At 40.6% G+C, this 23,708-nt stretch overlaps 1 protein-coding gene across 1 annotated transcript in view; it reads right to left on the reverse strand.

The window, feature by feature from the left end:
• The window catches only part of kcnh8 (potassium voltage-gated channel, subfamily H (eag-related), member 8), a 51,433-nt gene extending 28,411 nt beyond the window's left edge, over window positions 1-23,022 (reverse strand). The window contains exons 1-6 of the mRNA XM_086171434.1: window positions 22,938-23,022; window positions 8,551-8,784; window positions 6,753-6,884; window positions 3,776-3,903; window positions 2,305-2,542; window positions 2,037-2,194 (exon numbers count right to left, since the gene is read on the reverse strand). Coding sequence (XP_086027560.1) covers window positions 2,037-2,194; window positions 2,305-2,542; window positions 3,776-3,903; window positions 6,753-6,884; window positions 8,551-8,784; window positions 22,938-23,013 — 966 coding nt within the window. The 5' untranslated portion in view covers window positions 23,014-23,022. The remainder of the gene's footprint in view (window positions 1-2,036; window positions 2,195-2,304; window positions 2,543-3,775; window positions 3,904-6,752; window positions 6,885-8,550; window positions 8,785-22,937) is intronic.
• Window positions 23,023-23,708: the final 686 nt, after the last annotated feature.

Below are 23,708 nucleotides of genomic sequence, written 5' to 3' on the forward strand. Positions count from 1 at the left end.
TTTATGTTTTTAATCAAATGCAATTTAAGATTTTTGGTCAGAGTAGACGACAATCCGCATCACTGAGACGGACCAATCAGCAGACGGTATCAATGCGCCGTCTGCTGCTTGTTAGCACCTTGTTTTTTCCCTGTTCTCTACCTCCATGCTACTTCCTCATTAGCCAAAATGTCGTTATCAAAACAGAGAAAAGTAGATAGAGTGTAGAATATTCAAAGAAAAATGTCATATTTATTTACGAAGACGCACGGGAAACCTTTGTGCTTGCCGTGTTCGCAACAAGTTTCGGTATTTAAGGAATATAATATTCAGCGCTACAACGAGACTCATCAAAAATATGACAGCTTGCAAAGACAACTGAGAAGAGATAAGATCAATGAATTGCTGGCAGGTCTGAGGAAACAGCGTCCACTTTCACCAATAGAAGAGAAATCAGTGCAGCAGCAGTTAAAGGCAGCTAGCTAATTGCTAGCGAAAATGTGCAATTTAACGCTAGTCAGAAGCTTCACTACAAAAGAGTATGTTGGAATTCTACTGTTCATGCAACTCCATACATTTTCAGTATGTATTGTAGGTGTTTGCATGTTTCATGGATGAAGTTTACACATTTACAGGACAGGTGAATACTTTCTTCCTTACACATTTAATAGCACTCTCTTTCATTTGGAAGATGTAGGCAGGGATTCCATTTAGCTTTCATATGCACATGTGGAAATGGTTTGAAAATCCCTTTCTTTATAAGTTCTTTATAAGTAAAGTGCATTATTGAATTTTTCAGTACCAATTACTTGTTAAAGTTTTATAGCTTTGTACGATCAGTGGGATCTGTTGCGATGCATCCATGTGAATGATAAAAGTAAATTAAACGTTTGTCTAAGGAAATATGAGGTGTTTCATGAAATATTTTATAAACGGATTGTTCATTACAAAAAAAAAAAAAGTCATACATTCTGGATAAATTCCAAATCAACTGAAATATTGCAAGCCTTTTATTATTTTAATATTGCTGATTATGGCTTACATCTCAATATCCCATCTCAAAATATTAGAATATCAGGAAAAAGTGAGTTTTGTTTTTTTATTTTTTTTAATTAATATTTTTTAATATTCTATTTATCTTTCTGTATGCTGTCATCCTTTTAGTGGCACACGCAGTAATAAAAGCTCTATTTCACTAAACAATGAAAAAATATGAACATATGCTAAATAGTATACAGAGGACTGTCTCAAAAAATTACGAAAAAAAAATTACAAAAAAAATTACAAAAAAAAATGTCATACATTCTGGATTCAAATCAACTGAAATATTGCAAACCTTTTATTATTTTAATATTGCTCATTATGGCTTACATCTTAAGAAAACTCAGAAATCCTATCTCAAAATATTAGAATATCACAAAAAAGTAATTGTTTTTTTTAATTGCATTACAGAAGATAAAGAACTTTATCACAATATTCTAATTTTCTGAGACAGCCCTGTATATATGTATATATAAAAATCTGGTTGTAACTCCTGCGATCCCTCGAACCTGACCTGGATTCCAGTATAAGCAGTTTGGAGAATGAATGGATGAATGAAAATAAAGATGCAAACAAACATAAACATATTGCAATATATTGTAATATATATTGCATATATTCTTCTTCACCTGGCCCTCCCCTAAGGGGCCGTTATGAACCGGAGTTGAGCAGAAGAGAGAACAAGAAGGCGTAGATGATACATTAGAATACAATTCTGCACTGTTGAGCAGTGCTTGGAATCAAATATATGCCAATGCAACACTGCAAACGCTTGTTTGTCTGGCAAAGACAAACCAGAAGTGTTGCATTTTTCAATTAACCACTTTGTTTTTCCAGACTAGACACCAGGCGGTCCATCAGTCGCACTTTTTTAATTTATTTGTGTTGGCTGCAGTTGCATTTTTGGTTTTGTGGACTGCTAGCCCCATGCTCCGATCGTGTTTCACACTCATAATTTCACTCGTGATTATTTACCGAAAGTGGATAAAGGCAAAGGGCACGGCAGGGCAACTCACCACGCTGACTTTGAAGGCGTAGAGCAGGTCGAAGGGCAAGGCGGCCACCAGGTCGATCACGAACCACGTGGTCAGGTAGTGAATGCAGATCTGTCGGGCATCGAAGATCACCTGGCCCGACTTGCTGACGTAGGTGGTCCGAAAATTGAAAACAATATCTGTTCATAAAAGACAAAGAGGGGAAACATTTCTTGAGCGCCGTGTTGAGTTTTAAACTTGCTTAATCCGATGGAGTCGAAGTCGCTGTCGACTTTCATTGTCAACCAACCTATGATGAAGAGAATCTCCACCGCGATGTCGCTAACTGTGGTGCTTCGTGTCATGTCGTCATCGTCCCCGATGAAACACACGTTGTAGGGCACAGTCACGGCGACGTAGAAGGTGGCGAGCAGAATCAGCCAATCCCAACCGGCCTTGAGCGTGCTGTAGTGAAGCAGGATGCATTTGGACTTCTCCGCATCTGCTACTTTGTACTCCGGCAGAGCCGGTGGATCCCCAAAGACGTTCTTGGGTGGGAGATAATGAGAAAAAGAGAATGTTAGGGTGCCCTTCCGCTGATGGGTCGGGACTTGTATGGCCGATGTCCAAATTGGGCACAACAAAAGAACTCCGCGAGTTCAGTTGGGCCAAAGCTCCGGGGATCTTCGCCGGGGGCCTGGTTTGGGTCGTCCATCCCTGCTTGTGAGTTGCAGGGTTGTAAAAACATCCGCGGGTATGTTTGTTTGTGGCGATCCAGTGCTACCATTGCCGTCTTGGTTGGAGTGGCCCCTGTCCCTAAGTTACAGGTGGGCCTTTGGGTCCAGACCTGAAGAGGGGTGTTCTCCTGTGTTGGGAAAAGTCCCTTTTGCCTCCCCAATGTAGAAGACCCCGCAATCCTTCTTGCAGTTGACGGCACACACCCCATTCTGGACTTTGGGACTCGGTATGCTCTCCTTAGGCCTCGTTGGTCTTTTCCTTAGGGTGCTGTTGGGTTTGTGTGTTTTCTGAATCGCCAGCAACATGCGGTACGACTGTTTCCTCGCGTTTGTTTGCTTGAGAGGTGAAAAGTTTTCAAGAAAAACAAACAAGCCCGGCTTCTCAGAGGTCATTTGACAACAATTGAGCACGACCTGGAAGACTTTTCTTATTGACTGTGAAAAGCAATGCCATTCTGCATCTTTTCCCCATTTCTTTTTTTAAACCAGTAGATATGAGCGTGTAGTCTGATGTTGTTTACAATGTCAGTTCTTGGGTTTCTCAAAAATACCCTTTGAATCATTTTGCACCTGTAGGCTTCCTGATTCCAGAAAGGGAGATGGAAGGAATGACGCAGTTAGCGCTTTGCCCTGACGGCAAGAAGGTCAATGCCGAATTCGCGCGTTCTCCCCTGGGTTCTCCGGGTCCAAAGACAGCAGGTTCATCGGACACGTCCGAATGCGACGGTTGTGTATCTCCAAGGTGGGAACAAGGATTGACCAGCGACCCGGCCAACGGGGGCAAACCCTGCCTCTCGCCCAGTTGAAATAAGTCATAAGTCTCACAATGCTGTATTAACCCTCATATTATGTTAAGGGTCAAATTCACCCATTGGGTCAATGGGTGAAATGGGTCAAATTGACCCTTAACATAATATGAGGGTCAACTCAGAATACGCAAGAAGCTTTTACCATTAAAATCACAAGCCGAGAGATGATCATGTGATCTCGGCCGCCGCGACGACATTAATCCTCATCATGTCGCCTCGATTACCCCGACTTTACCTTGTTGAGCTTAATTTTGCTCTTCTCTCTGTTGTGGAGGTGCCCGGAGATGTGGTAGAGCACCGTGCCGCTCCGGAGCCGCGCCGAGCTGAATGGAGAACCCGTTTTCACCCTGCCGCGTCGTCGTTCTGTAAACACACACACACACACACACACACACATCGTCGATAGTCGGCGCACGATCTCGCGGTACTTTACCCCCCTCGGAGAGTTTGCTCTTGATGGCTGATTGTGCTTGATGAAATACGCAATAATCCGTTCTGGGAAAAAAAAAAACATGAATATGCAACGGCAAGAATCTGCTATTTCCCAGCAAATTGTTGCAAACGATCTTCGAGTGGACTGAATAATGAAGGTGTTGTGAGTGATAAACAGACCCCCACGTCAAAAATATTCCATTTGTAAACACAATCTTCGCCAAAGCGCCGCCATTTTCACCTTCAATTAGTCAAGCGCGGAATAATAACATGTTTTGGTAGATTACCGCTGAGCAAGATTGTTATGGAAGCTTCAGAAACACCATTTTTTTATGTGTTGTAGCACCAGGTCGGGGCGAAAAGGGGTTACGAGCACTATTCCGACTGACGTGAACCCCAAAGCACGGACGGAAACTAGGTGGGATGTGATCACAGCGAAGCAGGAGAAGCCGGGGAGTAGCATCTGCCTCTGAGTGCCCTTTGAGAAGTGTGTGTGTGTGTGTTATCCGACGTACACGTGTGTGTGTGTGTACCGACGCGTCGAATTGACAGGGCCCATCCATAACGCCGTGCACCGCGCGGCATGAACACAGAGACGGGATAAAAAAAAGCTTATTTTAATGAAGTCTAGTATAGGCGGGGATTTGATCGAGGGTAAAACTCCTCCCAAAAAAAATTATATCTAAAGGGGGTTTAGAGCCTCAGCCGCGACAAAACTTTATTTTAGTTTGTTTCGTTCACGAACGTCAAAATAAAACGTGTTAAAATATTTTTGAACTTTATTAAAAGCAAACATGCCTCACAAATGACGGCTTACAAGCCAGTGAAGATGAAGGGGACGGAATACAGCCCTGATCTGCAGATATCACATTAACCGAGTATGATGAATATTTTTATCATTTATTATTATATTATATATATTATTATTATTATATATATAATTATACAGGACTGTCTCAGAAAATTTGAATATTTTGATAGAGTTCTTTATCTTCTGTAGTGCAATAAAAAAAAAATGCTTTTCATGATATTCTAATATTTTAAGATAGGATTTCTGTGTTTTCTTAAGCTGTAAGCCATAATCAGCAATATTAAAATAATGAAAGGTTAGTAATATTTCATTTGATTTCAATCCAGAATCCATGTATGACATTTTTGCTTTTGTAAATTTTTTTTGTAATTTTTAATAGACCTTTTATTACTGTGTGTGCCACTAAAATGATGACATTTATGGTTTGGTGGATAGTTTGCTTTGGTTTGTTGGTTTGGCTTTTTTTTTTTTCATAAATACAAGAAGGACTCAAATAGAAATCTAGTATTTTGCTTAAAAGTAATCTTCAACATAACATCTTTTTTTCAGATTTTTTTTTGTTGCTTGGAGATATTAAATTTGGTTTTCTCTGCAGTTGTTCATTGATTTCAAAAAAATACATTTTGTTTATACATAGCATTAAGGCAAAACGCATAACGTTATATGCCGTGTTAATTCATTTTAAATTTCGAAAGGGTTTGTGGCTCCGTTTTTTTTTTTTTATTTTCTGTGGGAAAATGGGTCCAAATGGCTCTGAGTGGTAAAAGTTTTTGACCCTTGCTTGTTGTATGTTGGGAAAGATGATTTGTTTTGATTTTGCTTAATGCATTTGTCCGTGCAACGGTTTGCTCTCTGCTTTCATTGGACTTAGCAAGTTATTTTTTAAGTATTTGATTTTGCCCGGTGTGTTTACCCTCGCTGCAAAGTTGTTCTCTGTTCACATCGTCAGACTTAGCAAGTTTCGTTTTGGGGATATAGTCGCAGTTTGATCTTGGTTTTCATTTTACCAAATGTCTCTTTGAGCGGTAAAGGTTGCCGACCTCTGACCTATTCGGACTCAGAAAAAACACGTTGAATCCCCGACCGACACGTAACCAAGCGATCTTCAACCCAGTAGCTGCAAAACAATTCACCGGTTACCATAACTAACCCTCTTAACTCGGACTGACGTTCGTTGGAGAGCCCGGACGTGTTAATATCTGCAATCTATTGACGACGCTGACGTTCTAATACGAAGATTTTAATAAGCCTGTCAGTCTCTCTATTCCAGTGAGATGTTGTGTTTTCTGTCAAAGGGCATCCACTACTTTTCCTTCTATCGTGAAAAGCATTTAATTATGTTTGCAGGAAAAATAACTTTGCTGTCTGATTTCCTGCGTTTACAATAATGAGAGGAATCATTTAAATCTAGATAGTTGCCTACACACACACACACACACAGACAGAGCTGAATACACACATACAAAAAAAAAGCCTTTGGTATGAGTTGTTTTAGCTCGGGAGAATTCTGCAGAAATGGATGCTGGAGAGCGTTGTACACGCCCTGCTTTATCTGATTTTCCTATGCAATCATATATTTTTTTAAATATAATGACTGAAATGAAGGTTATATCGGATGGATACTATGCGCCGAAATACTCGTTTAACCTCAGTTTTAACTCCTGATTGTCACATTCACACAACTATTACTACCTGCTGCTCATTATACCCACCGTCATGCACATCCCCACGCTAAAAATAATGCACATGCTGGATATATAAATTTAATTCTTTGCACTATCCTCAGATATCCCTTAACTGCATTGCACTTTGAATAATTGCAAAAATCTCAAAAAAATGCAGAGGCCAAAAAGAAAAAAAGGGCGGCCGTGGGTGGAATAAAACACCAACTGAAAAAAAAACAAAAATAAAAGTGAATTAATTAAGTATAAAAAAATCAAAATAAAAAAAAAAACATCGCCGCACCGACCTTCTTTCTTGTCCTCCTGGATGGCCTTGGCTTTGGTGTCGGTGATGTCCTTAAATGAAGCCAGGAAAAGCACCACGTCGCCCTTCTCATTCTTAATTGGTACAATGTCCAGCAGGCACCAGAAAAGCACCACTGGAAGGGGGAAGCGAAAGCCGTGTTAACAGAGCGTGTGTTTGTTTACGTGTGCGGAGTTCGATAATTGCACCGGACCCCAGACTTATTAGCCAGCATATCTACGTTTGGAAGTCCCTGGGGAAAAGAGAAAAAAGGCCAGTAAATAGACCAAGTCGCTTTTCGCAGAGCCCGAAGTCCCACGTCTCGCTCGATACGTTATACACGTCCCCACCGCATATGACATAGTATCGTTCCCTTTTTTTAAATACTTCCAAAAAGATTATACTGCGCTGTATTATTTGGCACCAGATTAAACAAAAGCAACTTTTTCTATATTTGCTGATAACGAACATGGAGACTGTACAGAAACCAGCAAAATAAACTACAACAACTCAGTTGGGACTTGTAAACAAACCCAGACGATGAGAGGGGGAGGGTAAAGAGCGCTAACCTTTAATTTAATTCCTTGTGAATGCATGATTTATTTTTAGAAAGTATCCAAGAAATGGGCTGCGAACCCCAACACCACCCGCACATCTAGTTTCTCCCCTCTTTACATTTGTTTGTTTTTTTTACAGCCTTCATACAAACAAACACACCCCTCCCGCCGCTATATAGCGAAATAAAAAAAGATAGTAATTCTATTCTACATCAGCCGTCCCCGGCCCCCTGGGCCGTTTGGAAGAATAAATAACTTACATTATTTCCGATTTATTTATTATCCGAGTCTGAAAAATGTTTTATTTTGAAAAATGACTACATTCTCTACATCACGTCTATGACTCACTCTTGACGCAAGTCAAGTTATTTTGCAAAAGGGGAAAAGGGCCAGTGAGGACACAGAAGAAGAGCCTATTACACTAAGAAAAAGAAAGCTGCATTTAACAGACAATACAGGGAGACCGACTTAAAATATGGATTTTTGGCGACAGGGGGTGATACTTATATATTAAAATCAATATGTATTTATCCGCCACACCTTAAAGTCTGGTCTGTGAAATTATTGTCGCGTGGCTCAAAAAAGGTTGGGCATCTCTCTTCTGCATGAGCATTTTACAGAAATAATCCGACAATACTTGCATTTATGCATCCATATACACGACCTTCCACTCTCTTATTTTCAAGTCACAATATTCGGTCATTCCCTCAATATATATTAAGAATTTTACAGGGAGCTTTTTGCAACAATTTTAGAGGCAACGATCAACAAGCACTTCCATGAATCTACTTATCAAGCCTTAAACTTCCAAGAGGGATTAGAATTAGCCAAACAAGTTGGGAACACTTTTAACCCTTGTGTTATCTTGCGGGTCAAAAGTGACCCACTACCATGTTTAGCTGTAGAAAAAACACCTTAACCTATTTTTTTCCAACTTGGAATTTTATGACTTTTCCTAAAGAGACCCCATAATTAGAAAAAGTGATACTTCTTTTTTGTTTATGTTTCCATGTGGGCTGTACACCACTAGGGTACAAAGATTGTCTTATGGGTCATTTTTGACCCGTAGGACAAGTTAAGATCGCACGAGGGTTAAATACTTTTCCGATACAATTAAATACTTTTTCTCCCCGCCTGATGGGTGTCATGTTCGGTTAACAACTCCGTCGACGCCTAAAGGGAATCTAATTAAACGAAATTGTCGCCGTCTCGTAGCGGCTGGAGATGTTTTTTCAAAACACGTACGCGTCTTTTTGTAGAACATGATCTCGTTCTTGAACTCCTTCCGTTCCTCCAAGGCGTCGTCGATGCTGAGGATGATGGTCTCGCTGGTCTCGGGCCCGTAGAGGAACTTACAGGCGCAGCTTTTCTGCATGACCTCCGCCCTGGAGAAGCCGGTGAGTTCGCAGAAACCATCCGAGCAGTAGACGATAGGAAACCCCTTTGACACCTGAGCGTTGGCCAGTATGAAGTTGCTGTCTGGAAAAAAATGGAGGGAGAAAACAAAAGGTCTTTTTCTCTGTCGTCCAAAGGATTGAAGGGTCATTCCTGTCTTCAAGCGCCTCTCAAACCAAAACAAAAGAAAGGTTAATCCATAATATTCTTTCATTCTTTCATTCATTCATTCATTCATCTGCCGCTCGCCTGACTTTCAACCTTTTGGATAGAAAACCAGTTTGGATGGAAAACATAATAAACCTTCGCTTCAAGCTGCAGCTGAATTTAATTATGATTTTTTTTTTTTTTTTTTTTTAATTTAAATTCCCAAATCTTGTTTCTCTGCAGAGAATCGCATTCGGAGGCCGTTTTTGCAGTAGCCTCCGCCTGCGTGGGTTTAGCACGTGGGTGGAAACTCGATGGTCATTTACCTCCATAAACCGCCCGGCGAAAAAACTAAAAAGTGTGATTTTTTTTTTTTTTATCAGGAAAGTGTTTTTTCTTAGGTGATGAGAGGCTAGGAGTTAAGGAGGAATTTAAAGAATATACCAGGCTGTGAATGAGCGAGCGCCCGGTCAAGATTAGCTGAAGGACTTTCAGAAACCAAAATAAAAAAAAATTTAAAAAAATCACGATGAATGGGTTAGGGTTAGTTGAAGTGGACGTGCTTATTATACTTCAATCCATCTATTTTAGGCGTGAATGCAAACCCACCAGTTTAACGCTGAACTGACAATCACACCATCCCATAGTTTCCAATCAGTGCTCTGTATGTGTATGTATGTGTGTGTGTATGTGTGTGTTATATAATTTAATAAGCAGTCACAACTGTTCATAATAGCCCCTTGGTTGCATAACAAAATGCCACACTCCACAATCCCACATCCACTCTTTAAAAAAAGTCCTTCCCTGAAGTACACACACTCACACACACATAGTTTTTGACTTGATGGTAACCACCGACAACAAATGAGTCACACACACACACACCTGCCGAGTAGAGAGACGCACAATGGCAGGCGAGAGCTTGTTAATCACCATCGCCAAGTGACTTGTTTCAATTACTCTATTACAAATATCAATTTGCTGCACCGGTGACTCCCCTTTTCCCCGCATCCTCGCCGTTTAATTGTTTTGTGTTGCACGTCGAGCTCAGCAGAAGGAAGCCGCCGACGGAAGGTAAAGATGGCGGCCGTGTTGGTTCGGGCCAAAAAATGCAGAGGCAGAGGAGAAAATCCTGTAACATGTTTGATGACCAGAAAACCCAGATCAAACTGCCACTAAAGCCCCAAAACAAAACTTGACCAGAGAACAACTAGGCAGAATCACACACCAGGAAAAATCAAAAATACTGGACTCAAAAATAACTCGTTAAGTTTAATGAAAGCAGAATAAATAGAAGCACGGACAAATATATTGGGCAAAATCACAACAAACCATCCGACATACAACTAAAGCGGGGGTCGGCAACCTTTACCACTCAAAGCCATTTGGACCTGATTCCTAAAAGAAAAGAAAACACCTGGAGCCGCACAACCCTTTCGAAAAATTTTCGTTTTAATTAAATTCATTTAAAATGAATTAGCACGACATATAACTTATTTTTTCCCCTTCATGATATATATAAACAAAAATATATGTTGCATTTTTTAAATCGATGAGGAACTGCAGAGAAAACCAAATTAAATTTCTGCATGCAACAAAATATGCTAAAACACATTGGGCTGAAGGTTACTTTTAAGCAAAATGCTCAGCGTCTATTCGAGTCTTTCTTGTATTTATGAAAAATAAAAGCTGAACTTAAATTTTCTACTGGCAGCAAATGAAAAATGCTGTCCTCTCTGTGTGTGTTGTCATCCTTTTACTGGCACATGCAACAAAAATATTTTAACACGTTTTATTTAGATGTTACAAGATCGCAATAATTACATTTTAAAAATAAACAAACTAAAATAAAATACTTTTTTAATTGAAGATTCCTTAATTATTTTCAGAAGCCACAGGTTGCCGACCCCGGACCAGACGGGCCTAATATAGGAGGCGGTCTGTACCATTACCACATGAGATGGGGGGGGGCACATAAATGACAAACACAGACAACAAAATAAAAAGGCTATAAAGAATTAAATGAACATTTCAATAATACTTGAACAGCAGCCTGCCACCAAGGATATTAAAATGTTACACATTTTAATGATGTTTAAAGGGATTAAAAGAGCGGTTTGATCAGGGTTCCCCCCCCCCGTCATCCCCACGTTGTGCGACCCACTTTGACCGGCCCGGTTTAGGCCGGAACCCGACAAATGTTCCCTTTTTCCTTAACAGCGCCGTTTTTGCCACCGAAGGTACCCATCAACTGCAAGTAACACTACGAAAAGCAATGCGACCCCAAAGCTTCTGCTTTTTTCCACCTTTGCCACGCAAAATAAATTATATGGAACATGTGCGGATCCGTCCACGACCGTCACAGTATCCAATTTTAAAGTAAACCGCTAGCTAGCTAGCTAGCTAGCTAGCTGCTCAATATGAAAGTCCTGCCTCAGCTCTGTCTCTTTCTCCCTCTCTCAGACAGGGACAGGGTTTATTTGAAAAAAAAAAACAAAAAAACAACAGTGGCGCGAATATTTCTTTTAACACAACCTTTCGGTTTGGACCATAGAGGGTGGTTTGAGCAGCGGGGGTTGGGGAGACCTGCCTGCCTGTTCTTGTTCCAGACACCTCTCTGAAGAAATGAGATGTTATTTATAGTGAGCCTGGCAAAATCGCGTCGCCACCTATGAGGTCAGGGATGTTGGAAATAAACATTAACTACGCCCTGCTGGCGTAGCCAGGAACACAAAACGGTACAGTTGCCAAAGGCCAAATGCCCAAGAGAAAGGTGCATTTTGGCAGATGCTATTGTAAAACGCAGATCTCATAATTAGCAAGGGTTCATACTGAATGAAAGACATATTTTCTCAAGGTCTCTTGACATTTTTCTGTATATATTCTGAATTTACCATGTTTGCATTTTATGTATTAGCCTATTGCGGTTAATTAGCGATTTTCATTTTTTAATATTCATAATCAGACCTTTTACGTATGCAAAAAGACATACCTGTAAGATCATTCTGCAATTATGGACTTCTTCCCAATAATTCTGTGTATGTTCTGTTCCTTCTGTTTTTTACTTGTGAAGCGTCTTTGAGTGTCATGAAAAGTGCAAGAAAAATCCCATGTAGTATTATTATTATTATCATCAGTTTATCAAATAACCCTTCGGTAATTTGGCATTATAGATTTCAAAGCGTTATTTAAAAAAAAATGTAATTCGGGATGCATACTGCATAAAAATCCATGGCTGTGAAAGGAAAACAAAAAATGCGCCGAGCACATTTCGTCAGCAACAATTCCGGTCGGAGAAGGGGGGGACGCTGTTTCCAGACTAGCTGTCAAACGTCAGTTCCCCGAGGCCGGCGGTGGGCAAGTAGAGACCGACAGGACCGTCGACCCCTCAGGGACGCGCTTGCAAAGGCAAAGCAACCTGTCTGACGGAAGAGGCGGCGTTGACAGGAGGCTAATGCAGCCGCTAAAACGTCCAGAATCAAATGTTTGCTGATGGTTGCAGAGGCGTGACAGATGTATGCTCGGGCATCGGATACATGCATAAAGAGGGAAGAGAGGTCGTTCTGTAAAGGTTAACGTGAAGGTTAACCGAAATGGAGCAAAGTGAGCGCTTATTTTAACATTAGGTATCGTGAGGTTGAAGAAATAGGATTTATTCTCATTTAGTTTCACGCTCATTCTAACATCGTGTAAAAAAAATAAGACCATTCACGCCCTCAATCACACATCGAATTGTAGAGACAAAAACCATTAACTCTCATTTTTTATCTCATGAATCAATAAAATGAAATACAATAAAATGAAATAAAATAAAATAAAGTAAAATAAAATAGAATAAAATGAAATAACATAGAATAGAATAAAATACAATAAAATAAAATAAAGTAAAATAAATAGAATAAAATAGAATAAAATGAAATAAAATAGAATAAAATAAAATAAAATGAAATAAAATTGAATACAATAAAATAAGATAAACAGATGTAGCTATAGGTACACGATGGATAAAATGTGACCATGTATCGTATCTGAGCTGTGATTAAATTCAATTAATTATTACATTATTATATATGATATAATATCATACGTATAATATTATTCATATTATTCTTCATTTTTTCTTGTAATCGATCACTGTGTCAAAGATTCGTGTTGACCAGCCGAATTTTGAAAACAAGATCCCATCACAGATCCTATCTCTTTGAATTTGTCCTTCTCGCCAAGATACCCTCATCTTTCATTTCCCCACCCGCCCACCCCCTCCTTTCCACCGCCCTACTTTCTCCGGCACTTTCCCTTCTCTTTACGCTCCACAATTACAGCCCATATCCCATCGCAGCGTCTCCCTTCCCTCATGGTTTCCCCTTTTTCTGTACTTTAACCTTCCCCCTCCCTTCCTCTCCTCCCCCTTGCTTTTCCCGCCAGCTGTTCTCGGTACCCGTCCGAGTATCCTCGACCTCACTCTGCCTAATTATTCTTCATTTTCCCTGCGCCAGACTATCCATCTTCTTCAAATATGATTCATTTCCTCTTCAAAATCTGCAACTTTCTTCCTTTCACTGATTCCGCCAAAGGTTTCTCGAGCTTCCAGCCCGGGAAGTCTGCACCTTCTCTCCGTTTTCTTATCCCGGGATATTCCTTCCTGCCGAACTCGACCTCTTCAACCTATCCCATCTCTCAATTACGCCCCGCTTTCTGAATTTCTTTTGAATAATTGCTCCGGCGTAGAAGCCCCAGAGATCATCTTCTCTCGTGTTTGCGACAATTTGTGGCCGTCGTTGGGGAAAAAAAAAAAAAAAAAATCAGTGGGATAAAAGAACCCAGACAATGAGAGGACGGGGGGGTAGAAGAGAGATGGAGGAGAAAGCCTTGGCCGATGGAAACCTTTGATTTAACTCTTTGTGAATGAATGATTTATACACTGCTCAAAAAAATAAAGGGAACACTTAAAAAACACATCCTAGATGTAAATGAATGAAATATTCTTATGAAATACTTTTCTCTTTACACAGTTGAATGTGCTGACAACAAAATCACACCAAAATGATCAATGGAAATCAATTGTATCAACCCATGGAGGTCTGGATTAGGAATCACACTCCAAATTAAAGTGTAAAAACAAACTCCAGGCTGATCCAACTTTGATGTAATGTCCTGAAAACAAGTCAAAATGAATCTGTGTTGCTTCCTGAGTGGACACTATGATTTCACACAAGTGTGATTGACTTGGAGTTACATTGTGTTGTTCAAGTGTTCCCTTTATTTTTTTGAGCAGTATATTTGCAAGTGTTATTTGCAGTCCTTATGTCCTCTATTGTAAGTCGCTTTGGATAAAAGCGTCTGCCAAATGTAATGTAATATTATGTAATTTGGCTTGTATCCATGAAACAGACCCATTGTGAACCCCAAAACCACCCGCTCCCCTCCTTACGTTTATTTGTTTTTTTTAACAGATGCCCCTCCCCCTCCCCACGCTATATATATTGCAAAATTAAAATACAGTTATCATATTCCACATGACCTCTCCGACAATACTTGCATATATATGGGAGATGAAATGCAGCGTCATTAGCATGTAGCATACATGTTCATTTAGAGACAGACGACCATCCAATCTCTCATTCCCAAGTCATGTAGAGACACAATATTCGATCATAAATTAAGACATGCAGGTGTTCGCTCTGTCTTTCACACGTCCGGATAAATTATGGGTCCATGTGAACCCCATAAATGACAGGGTGAATTGTTAGGGTAGAAAAGTTGGGGTGACCACTGTTACTTCCATCATGCTGCTTTTGCTCCCTATTCCATTATGCTAATTTGCACTTTTGTTTTTGTTGGATCGTGAGAAACGTCTTGTTGATTCGTCCGTATGTCCAGCGCGTGCGGAGAAATTGACGTTGAATTTGACTGGAGAATCAAGCTCCCTCCTGTGGTTTAACCGTCTCTTGCAAGTCCCACAAAAAAAAGTCTTTGCCGTCCAAATGTTGCCTCCTACGCTTGGTCAAGAGGAAGCGTTTGGGAAGGGGAGGAGTGTATGGAGACATACGAGGGCAGGGAAGAAGGGATAGATGGAGGAGATACCGAGGGATGAATGGTGAATTGAAAGGGGGATGGTGATAAGATAAGGCGAGGCCATGGACGGAAGGGAAGGTGTGGAAGGTGGAGGCGTTTTTAGGGCATTTTAAGGCGGCTCCAAAAAAGAAAGAATGGGAAAAAAAAAAAAAAAAAATCAGGAACGGTCAAATAATCACAAAAAAATATGTCATTTCAGAGTTGCCATGGCTACCACTCACGCACACCATGGCAACCAAGGCTACAAATGCACACTATGATTTAGCCATAGATACCAAATGACTCATAATCCACCCATGGGATAGACACATCACAATTAAGTTCCTGCAGCGCGTTTGGCGATCAAATTATCTATGGATCTATTGATTTTCTGCAAAAGGCCTTTTTGTCTTTGCAAGGGGACTTTCATTTTTCGAAAAATAAAACAAACCCAGAGCCCTCCGAAGCAACGTCCAAGACCCATCTGACCATTTCCTCCCCACCCCTTCGCCTGCCTCGCGTTCTCACCCGCTCCCCGGATCATTATGTAAATTAATCAAGTCTGAAAACGCTCAAACCAGGCTTCCACCGGCACACGCCCCTGTTTGTTTGTTTTTTCGGACAGGCCGTTAAGCGTCGTGCTCCACGACGACCCTTCGATCTCGTCGGTTGTGAGGAAACGTATTCTCCATATACATCAGTTACTATCTCTCAAGCCAGGAGATCATGACGGGCTGCTTTTTTTTTTTTAAATTAAAAAAAAAAAAAAAACTAGAAACACTCATTTGCATTCTCCTCTTCACTCGGATGCTTTTGGCGATGTGAGTAGGCGAGTAGGTGGACGGCTCTGGCGAGCGATGGCGTTGCAAAGAAGGGCCCGTGTTGTCTCACCACGGGCGGCGGTGATCGATCGCCGGTCCCCCCCCCCCCCCTGCTTTATTCTTATAAATAAAACAAGCCGGGGAATTAAGAGGGCCTTGAAGAAAATACGGGGAGCGTCGCCAGCGAGAACCCCCTCGCACGCTTTGCCCCCGGTCTATGATGATCGATTACTCCCTCGCCGTCCCGTAACTAGGGCCCTCCGCTCACACACTCCTCCTCGGAAGTCGGCGTGATCATAATGTAACCCCCCCTCAGCCCCCTCGACCGAGGAGCTTGTAAAAATAGCGCATCCCTCGCCGCGCGACTCCACGAAGACGCGCCATATTTTTTGCGAGGTCGTACGTCACTGTCCGTATTCTCCAAGCGAAGCCGAGAATAGAATAGAATATTCCTTAAATCATCCCAGAATGGGCAAATTTCAATTTTACGGAGGTTCTCGGTCATCCAGATCTTGGTGATTTCTTGAATTTCTTCACTTTCGGCCCTCACCTGAAAGGCTTCTTCAGTTCTAATCCCAATTTAACGGCCAGCGATCGGGCGTCTCTACATTTGAGGGCCGACCGTTCAGCCTGACATTCTTTGAAACATTAACGTAAAATGCAAATGAACTATTTCATGATTTTTTTTAACTCCAAATGGCATACTTTTAACACAGCACACAAATCTAAAGTTTTTACCAAAAACACTCCATATTTTAATATCACATAAAATGAGGAAAAAGATATTAAACATATCTAGGTTCATTTGAAACATTATATATATTATTGTTTGTTTTGTTTGTTTAGAAGTTTATTAGGACAGTGTGCATTAAGCACAGAGGCAGAGATTTTTGTACCAGATTGTAGCTCATAGCTAATTTCCATCTGTAGTCCTGGACAATACAAATATAAAACTGTACAAAATAGACAATATATATAAAATATACAGATAGGCAATAAAATAACTATATTGTATTTGCAAGTGTATTTGCAGTCCCTATGTCCTCTATTGTAAGTCGCTTTGGATAAAAGCGTCTGCCAAATGCAATGTAATGTAATGTAACGTAACAATATATAAACAGGCAATAAAATATGTATTTTGCAAGTTGAAAGTGCTATTGTGATATTGTTGTGATATTATTACTTTGGTCATCTGGGCAATACCCGTCTGGCATTGTTAGTGTGAGCTTGTTTGGTGCTCCAGAATCCAATTTTTAACGGCCCGTGTAAATTCATAATTAAATGCTCACTATGAACTTCTAAATTCAAAACATACAAACAGGAAAATAACAGTGATATTATTTAGAAGTACAAAACATTCAGGCTCCTATGAATCCTTGTATTACTCCTTATCAAAAGGAAAAAAATGCATTTTTTTTATTTTTTTTTACATTATTTCAATTTTAGAATCAGATCAAAAATATGAAATACAAAAATGGGCTGCAAGACCCGATTAGATTTTATGATTGATTTTATGACAGAGGCTGCGTGAATCTGAAGACGGGCCATATTTGGACTTTGGACAAGCCCGGTCCGGATTATGGTGGCTTGTTATGTAAAGGTAAGAGTCGATCGGTTGATGGGAACGTTGTTCGTCGGGGACAAAAAGAGCGACTTTTGTGGGATTCACTGGATTGGAAAGTGAAAAGGTAAAGCCAGACAAAGGTGTGAATCTTATTTTGTCACATAAACTGAGGCTCGTGTGGAAGTTGAATTGAAAGATTCATCACCAGAATCACTTCCACACGAGCTCATTTACCCTTTTTCGAATTCCAATCCAGGTAATCCCACAAAAATTGCGCCTTTTTCCCCAACGAACAACAACACCATCAGCATAACAACCCCCTCGGACCCAGTTTATGCCCATCAACTCCTCCATTGACATAACAAGCCGTCATAACCGAGACCCACCCAAACTCTGGCAGTTTTATCTGGAAACTCCCAAAAAGGTCATTGGAACTGAGAGCTGAAACGTCTGAAAGTGAAGAAATTTAAATGCAGCTATCACGACAAGAAGATTTCCACAAGGATTCAATTTTTTTTTTTTTTTAAATTAAAATAACTCATTTATTATTACATTACATTACATTACATTACGTTTTTATCCAAAGCGACTTACAATAGAGGACATAGGGACCGCAAATACACTTGCAAATACACGATGCACAGGAAATATATTATTAAAAATAATAAAATAATAAAAATATTATTATTTTAAATTAAGTAATTAAAATTAAATAAGTACGTTAAAACTAAAATGAAAAGCTTCTTGATCAAATAAAAGCTTTTTTTTCAAGCCTTCCTGGGGAAAAAAAAAATGTGGCAAAAAAAACAGTGTTCGGCCAATTATATCTTCCCATCTTTCCAATGTGATGATGTAAATAATAAAACGGCAGCCGAGGGACAAACAAAAACATAAATGATCTCACCCACTCACTTTCCGGTTGCTCAACAAACAATGAAATCGAGAAAGTCTCTGCAAGAAAGGTTTTGAAAATCGCACCACCGTTACGGTAACAGCGAAGGGACCGTAATATCCCGAGCAAAACGCAAGCTAATTTAAGGAAAAAGCTTCATTGTGTGTGTGTCTGTCTTTTTCTCTTTCCACGGCAACAGTCCAAAAAATCCTCTCAGATAGCAGGATCCGCTAGCGACACACACTTTCACGCTTTTTCCTTTTCTTAGGCGCAAAATCGCACAATGAGGAGCTTTTTCACAGCATATTTAGATGTGCTGCCATTAAAGAAAGTTAATCAGCGGAGAGGAAACTTCTACTTTGGTACCCTTGTGTTCAAAGACACACACACACACACACACACACACACACACACACACACACACTGCACAGTGCTTTTATTTCGCTCTTTTGACCCCTTCTCTTTGTTTGTATCTGCCTCTACGCACACACATTATACTGCAGTCACTCTCTCTCATCTCATTTACACACACACACACACACACATGCAAATACACACACACACATGCACGCCCGCACCACTCTCACACACCGCTGTTGCCGCGAACCAGCCCGACGCACAGCTGTTCCCAGTCTTAGCTGCGGTAATTGTGACAGTAATTACCTGCCTCGCGAAGGTGGAACTATACAGTGTGCCGAGAGCAAGGAAATAACTGTCTGGAGGGAGGGTGCAGCATGCAGAGCGTGCACGCACACACACACACACACACACACACACACACACCGGGAGATTTTACACAGTCCTCCGATATAACTGAATTACCAAACCGTCTACTTCATTTGGGAGGAGGACAGACCGATATTGCCTCCATTTCCCCTCGTCAACACAAAAGCAAACAAGGGTTCTGCACCGTTGATGAATGAATGCATGAATGAATGAAGTCATGATTTTATTTTAAGACATCCAGGATCTTCAACAGCCCCGAAATGAAATAAATCTAACAACCGTCCCAATCGCTCTCATTGATGAGTCACCGACTATCAATTCACCCTCTCATTCACACATCATATACAGGACTGTCTCAGAAAATTAGAATATTGTGATAAAGTTCTTGATCTTCTGTAATGCGATTACAAAAAACAAAAATGTCATTCGTTACAAATCAACTGAAATATTGCAAGCCTTTTTATTATTTTATTATTACTGATTATGGCTTACATCTTAAGAAAACTCAAAAATCCTATCTCAAAATATTAGAATATCATGAAAAAGTCATTTTTGTATTTTCAATTGCAGTAAAGAATGTAAAGAACTTTATCACAATATTCTAATTTTCTGAGACAGTCCTGTATGTATAATATTCATTGTTTCTTTTAAATTTTGTATTTTGTGTCCATAGTATTCTGTATATTCGCGTATGTATGTGTATATACAGGACTCTCTCAGAAAATTTGAATATTGTGATAAAGTTCTTTATCTTCTGTAATGCAATAACTGAAACAAAAATGTCATACATTCTGGATTCATTACAAATCAACTGAAATTTTGCAAGCCTTTCATTATTTTAATATTGCTGATTATGGCTTACATCTTAAGAAAACTCAAAAATCCTATCTCAAAATATTAGAATATCAGGAAAAAAAAATTTCAATTTTTTTAATTCATATTTTTTAATATTCTAATTTTCTGAGACAGTCCTATACATATATATATATGTATATATGTATGTTGAGAGAGAGAGTTGTTATTGTTTTTTTCACTTTATTTTATTTGTTTCCTTGTTTTATTTTAATTGTTTCTTTTAATTGCATTACAGAAGATAAAGAACTCCATCACAATATTCTAATTTTCTGTGACAGTCCTGTAGAAAAAAAAAAAAAAAATAAAACATTAACCCTCTCATTCACTCAACTCAGGGTCTCCAGCGAACCTACTTCCTATTTTTGGATGGTTTTTGGAAACCGAGAACCCGCTCAGACGTGGGAATCCGACCAGAGACGTGTAAAATCGCCACTGTTATGTAAATGACCACGACTCCGTAGGCGACCAGGGGACCAGGGAATGAATGATCACATTTTGACTTCCGGGAATAAAAGAATCGAGGGGAGGGAATAAATCAAATCAATCGACGTCAATCAGATAAAGTCGGTCAGACGTTTATTAACCGGTTCCTTGGAAATGGCTGTAAGTCTTTGCAGACCAACTGGTTGGAACGCCTTAGAAATAGTCGGGTGATTTACATTCAGGAGGTAAACATAGTAGAAACCCGGCGCTTCCTTCGTTTAAGCTCTGCCGCCTCCGATCTAACCGTCCTCAAATCCAAAGTTAATTTCCTTCCCCAGAAGCTCAAGGACATGGGTTCATTCTCCTCGGGCGCGGAGCCACTTCACTTCTCTCGTGCGACTTATAACCTCCCGCACGGAAAATGCTTAACCTTCTTTTCTCTGGACTGCTCCCTTCAGCCAATCATCCGCCTCCGTTTAACCCTCTCCTCTCCAACTTCATGTCGCTCCATCTTTAAATCTCCTCTCTGGTCTTCCTCCTCAGATGTTCAGAGGGCTCAGAGCGGATCCCTGATGCACTCCCTCCTCCGCCATCGTCGTAGTTCTGTTTGTTTGTTTATCGTTTATCCTTTAACGCCACCTTCTTCACCTCAAATCAGTCCCAAAAAAAAAGGGAAACAAAGGCCAGCATCCGACAGAAGAAGGTAAGAGCGACACGAAACAATCCGGTTCCCCCCATAGATCGTTCCAAGAGACTCTAAAGAAGAAAATCGGAGGGAATCTGGAAAAGGAGATTAAAGTTATCCTTTCCAGACCAACTGCGTGTCTCTGGAGAGACCAGCTGCAAAGCCATTCGCCGACCAATTCATTCTGATAAATGCGGCTGCCGGTTTAAAGGAGGTAGATCACGCCGGCGGCGGGACAAAGGAACCCACAGAAAGGTCGTGCACGTACAGCCTCCCAGAGCAGCTGTGGCTATATACTTATTTTACACAAACACATACTGTGGATATCTATGTATATATGCAGAGCCTCTCTCAGCGACCGCCAGCAGAAGCCTGTCCCAGCTGTCAGTGGGCCGGCTAGGGTTCACCCATACTAGCCGGCCCCCCCGTCAATCACAAGGCCACATATAAAGGCAAACAAACATTCACCCCATACATGTATATACACTGCTCAAAAAAATAAAGGGAACACTTAAAAAACACATCCTAGATGTAAATGAATGAAATATTCTTATGAAATACTTTGCTCTTTACACAGTTGAATGTGCTGACAACAAAATCACACCAAAATGATCAATGGAAATCAATTGTATCAACCCATGGAGGTATGGATTAGGAATCACACTCCAAATTAAAGTGTAAAAACAAACTCCAGGCTGATCCAACTTTGATGTAATGTCCTTAAAACAAGTCAAAATGAATCTGTGTTGCTTCCTGAGTGGACACTATGATTTCACACAAGTGTGATTGACTTGGAGTTACATTGTGTTGTTCAAGTGTTCCCTTTATTTTTTTGAGCAGTATATATATATATGTGTGTGTGTGTGGGTGGGTTCTCCGGCTTCCTCCACCCACAGCCCAAAAAACATGAAGTCCGAATTGTGAATGAGAGGGTTCATGTTTTTTTTTTTTTGTCTTTAATTAACACTTAACTGTAAGAGTGAATAACAGTTTGTCTCTATATGCCGTGTGAATGAATGAATGAATCGCTGTTTGTCGCTATATATGACATTTTAATGGAGGAATGCATGAACTTCCCCAGACGTATATGAATAAGAAATGCCTGGATGCACACACACACACACACAAACACATATCCAGGTGCTTCTATTGTAATAACGGTAACAAAAGGACAGTAACTTCTTTGGATTGATTAATAAAATTGGGGCACTTATGAACCAGCGTCACTATCCATGATGATGAAACCGTTACAATAAACCCAAGTATGACTTGATGCCTCTATGCACAAATTAAATGATCCCACCTTGTTCTTGCAGGCAAACCCAGATCATCACACATGCACACAGACACACACACACACAAAAAAAAAAAAAATATATATATATATATATTCTGGTGCTTCTAATGTAATATACGCTAAAAATGGACTGTAACTTCAGTGGAGTTATCCATCATGGCGAAGCTGCTTTCACTGTCCATGATGTTGAAACCGTTACAATAAACCCATATACGACTCTATTTGCAATTCAAATGGAAACTCCAAACATGCACACAAACACACACACACACCCATATATATATGCAGATGTATTGCAATGGACATTATAATGGGTTTTAACTTCTATGGAGTTATCGCAGTGTTAAACCGGAGTCGCTGTCCGTGGTGCTGAAACGTCACACTAAGTCCGTTTATAACGCTCCATATTCCTCTAAATCAAATAATCTCACCTGATTGTTGCAGGTAATCTCAGATCATTTCAGACAAACACACATGCACACACACACACACACACATATATATATATATATCCGGGTGCTTCCTTTTAATAGATGTTAAAAATGGACTGCAACTTTAGTGGCTGGTTGTAAGGGTGAACCATTGTCTCTGTCCGTGGTGCAGAAAGCGTTTCACTGAGCTTTGGTGCCTCTATTTGCAATCCAAGTGATCTCACCTGATTCTTGCAGGTAAACTTGGATCGTTACACACACACACACACACACACGCATGCATGCACGTTAAATAAGAAGAGGTTTGAATGGAAATATTGATGCGTGATAAGAAAAACTCACGAGTTCCGTCAAATCGTGTCGCGATAGTATCCAGAAAGGTGTTCTGCGGCGCAAGTAATCCCTTCATTACAGGCATTTTCACTCTTTGGTGTTTGGTTCCCCATCAAAGTTGAAGAGTAGAGGAAGAAAAGCGAGTCCGACGGGCGGTTGGAAGTCGTAGCTTTTTTAAAAAAAGAAGGCGGCGGACCGCCGCGAACGAAGCGCCGTCCGGTCAACTCAGCGCAACGCGGTCCTCACCCAGCAGGGGTGTGTTTGTGTGTGTGTGTGTGTGTGTGTGTGAGGAGGAGGGGGGGGGGGGGGGTGTGCCCCGTGAGCCTCCACCGTTGCGTGTGTGCACGAAAAAAAGGAACCGAAACCCACAGGTGCAGTTCGGGAGACAGTGAAACTCCCTGTCAACGGTGCCATTATTGTGCGCTCTGCTCACACACACACACACACACACACCGTGACGTGAGGTGGCAGGATACATCAATCATCCCCTCTACACACACACACACACACACACACACACACAAACACCAGTATCGTCCTACCAGCTTGGGGGACTGGATTTGGGAACTGACCTCCCACCACACACACACACACACACACACACACACACACTGGACGTATCAACGAGGTGCAAACAGAGCAATGATGGAAATACCCCCCCCCCACTCCATCCCCCCCCCCCAGATCCTTATGTTTGTGTATTTATTCTTATTCCATAAACTCAAGATTTTCTTCACGCCGTTCCAAATCACAGCACAGTTCCACGACTCTTTCCACGTC

This window comes from Fistularia commersonii, chromosome 24, assembly GCF_037954325.1.
Source record: "Fistularia commersonii isolate RoL2024-O1a breed Wild chromosome 24, RoL_Fcom_v1.0, whole genome shotgun sequence".
NCBI lineage: Eukaryota > Metazoa > Chordata > Actinopteri > Syngnathiformes > Fistulariidae > Fistularia > Fistularia commersonii.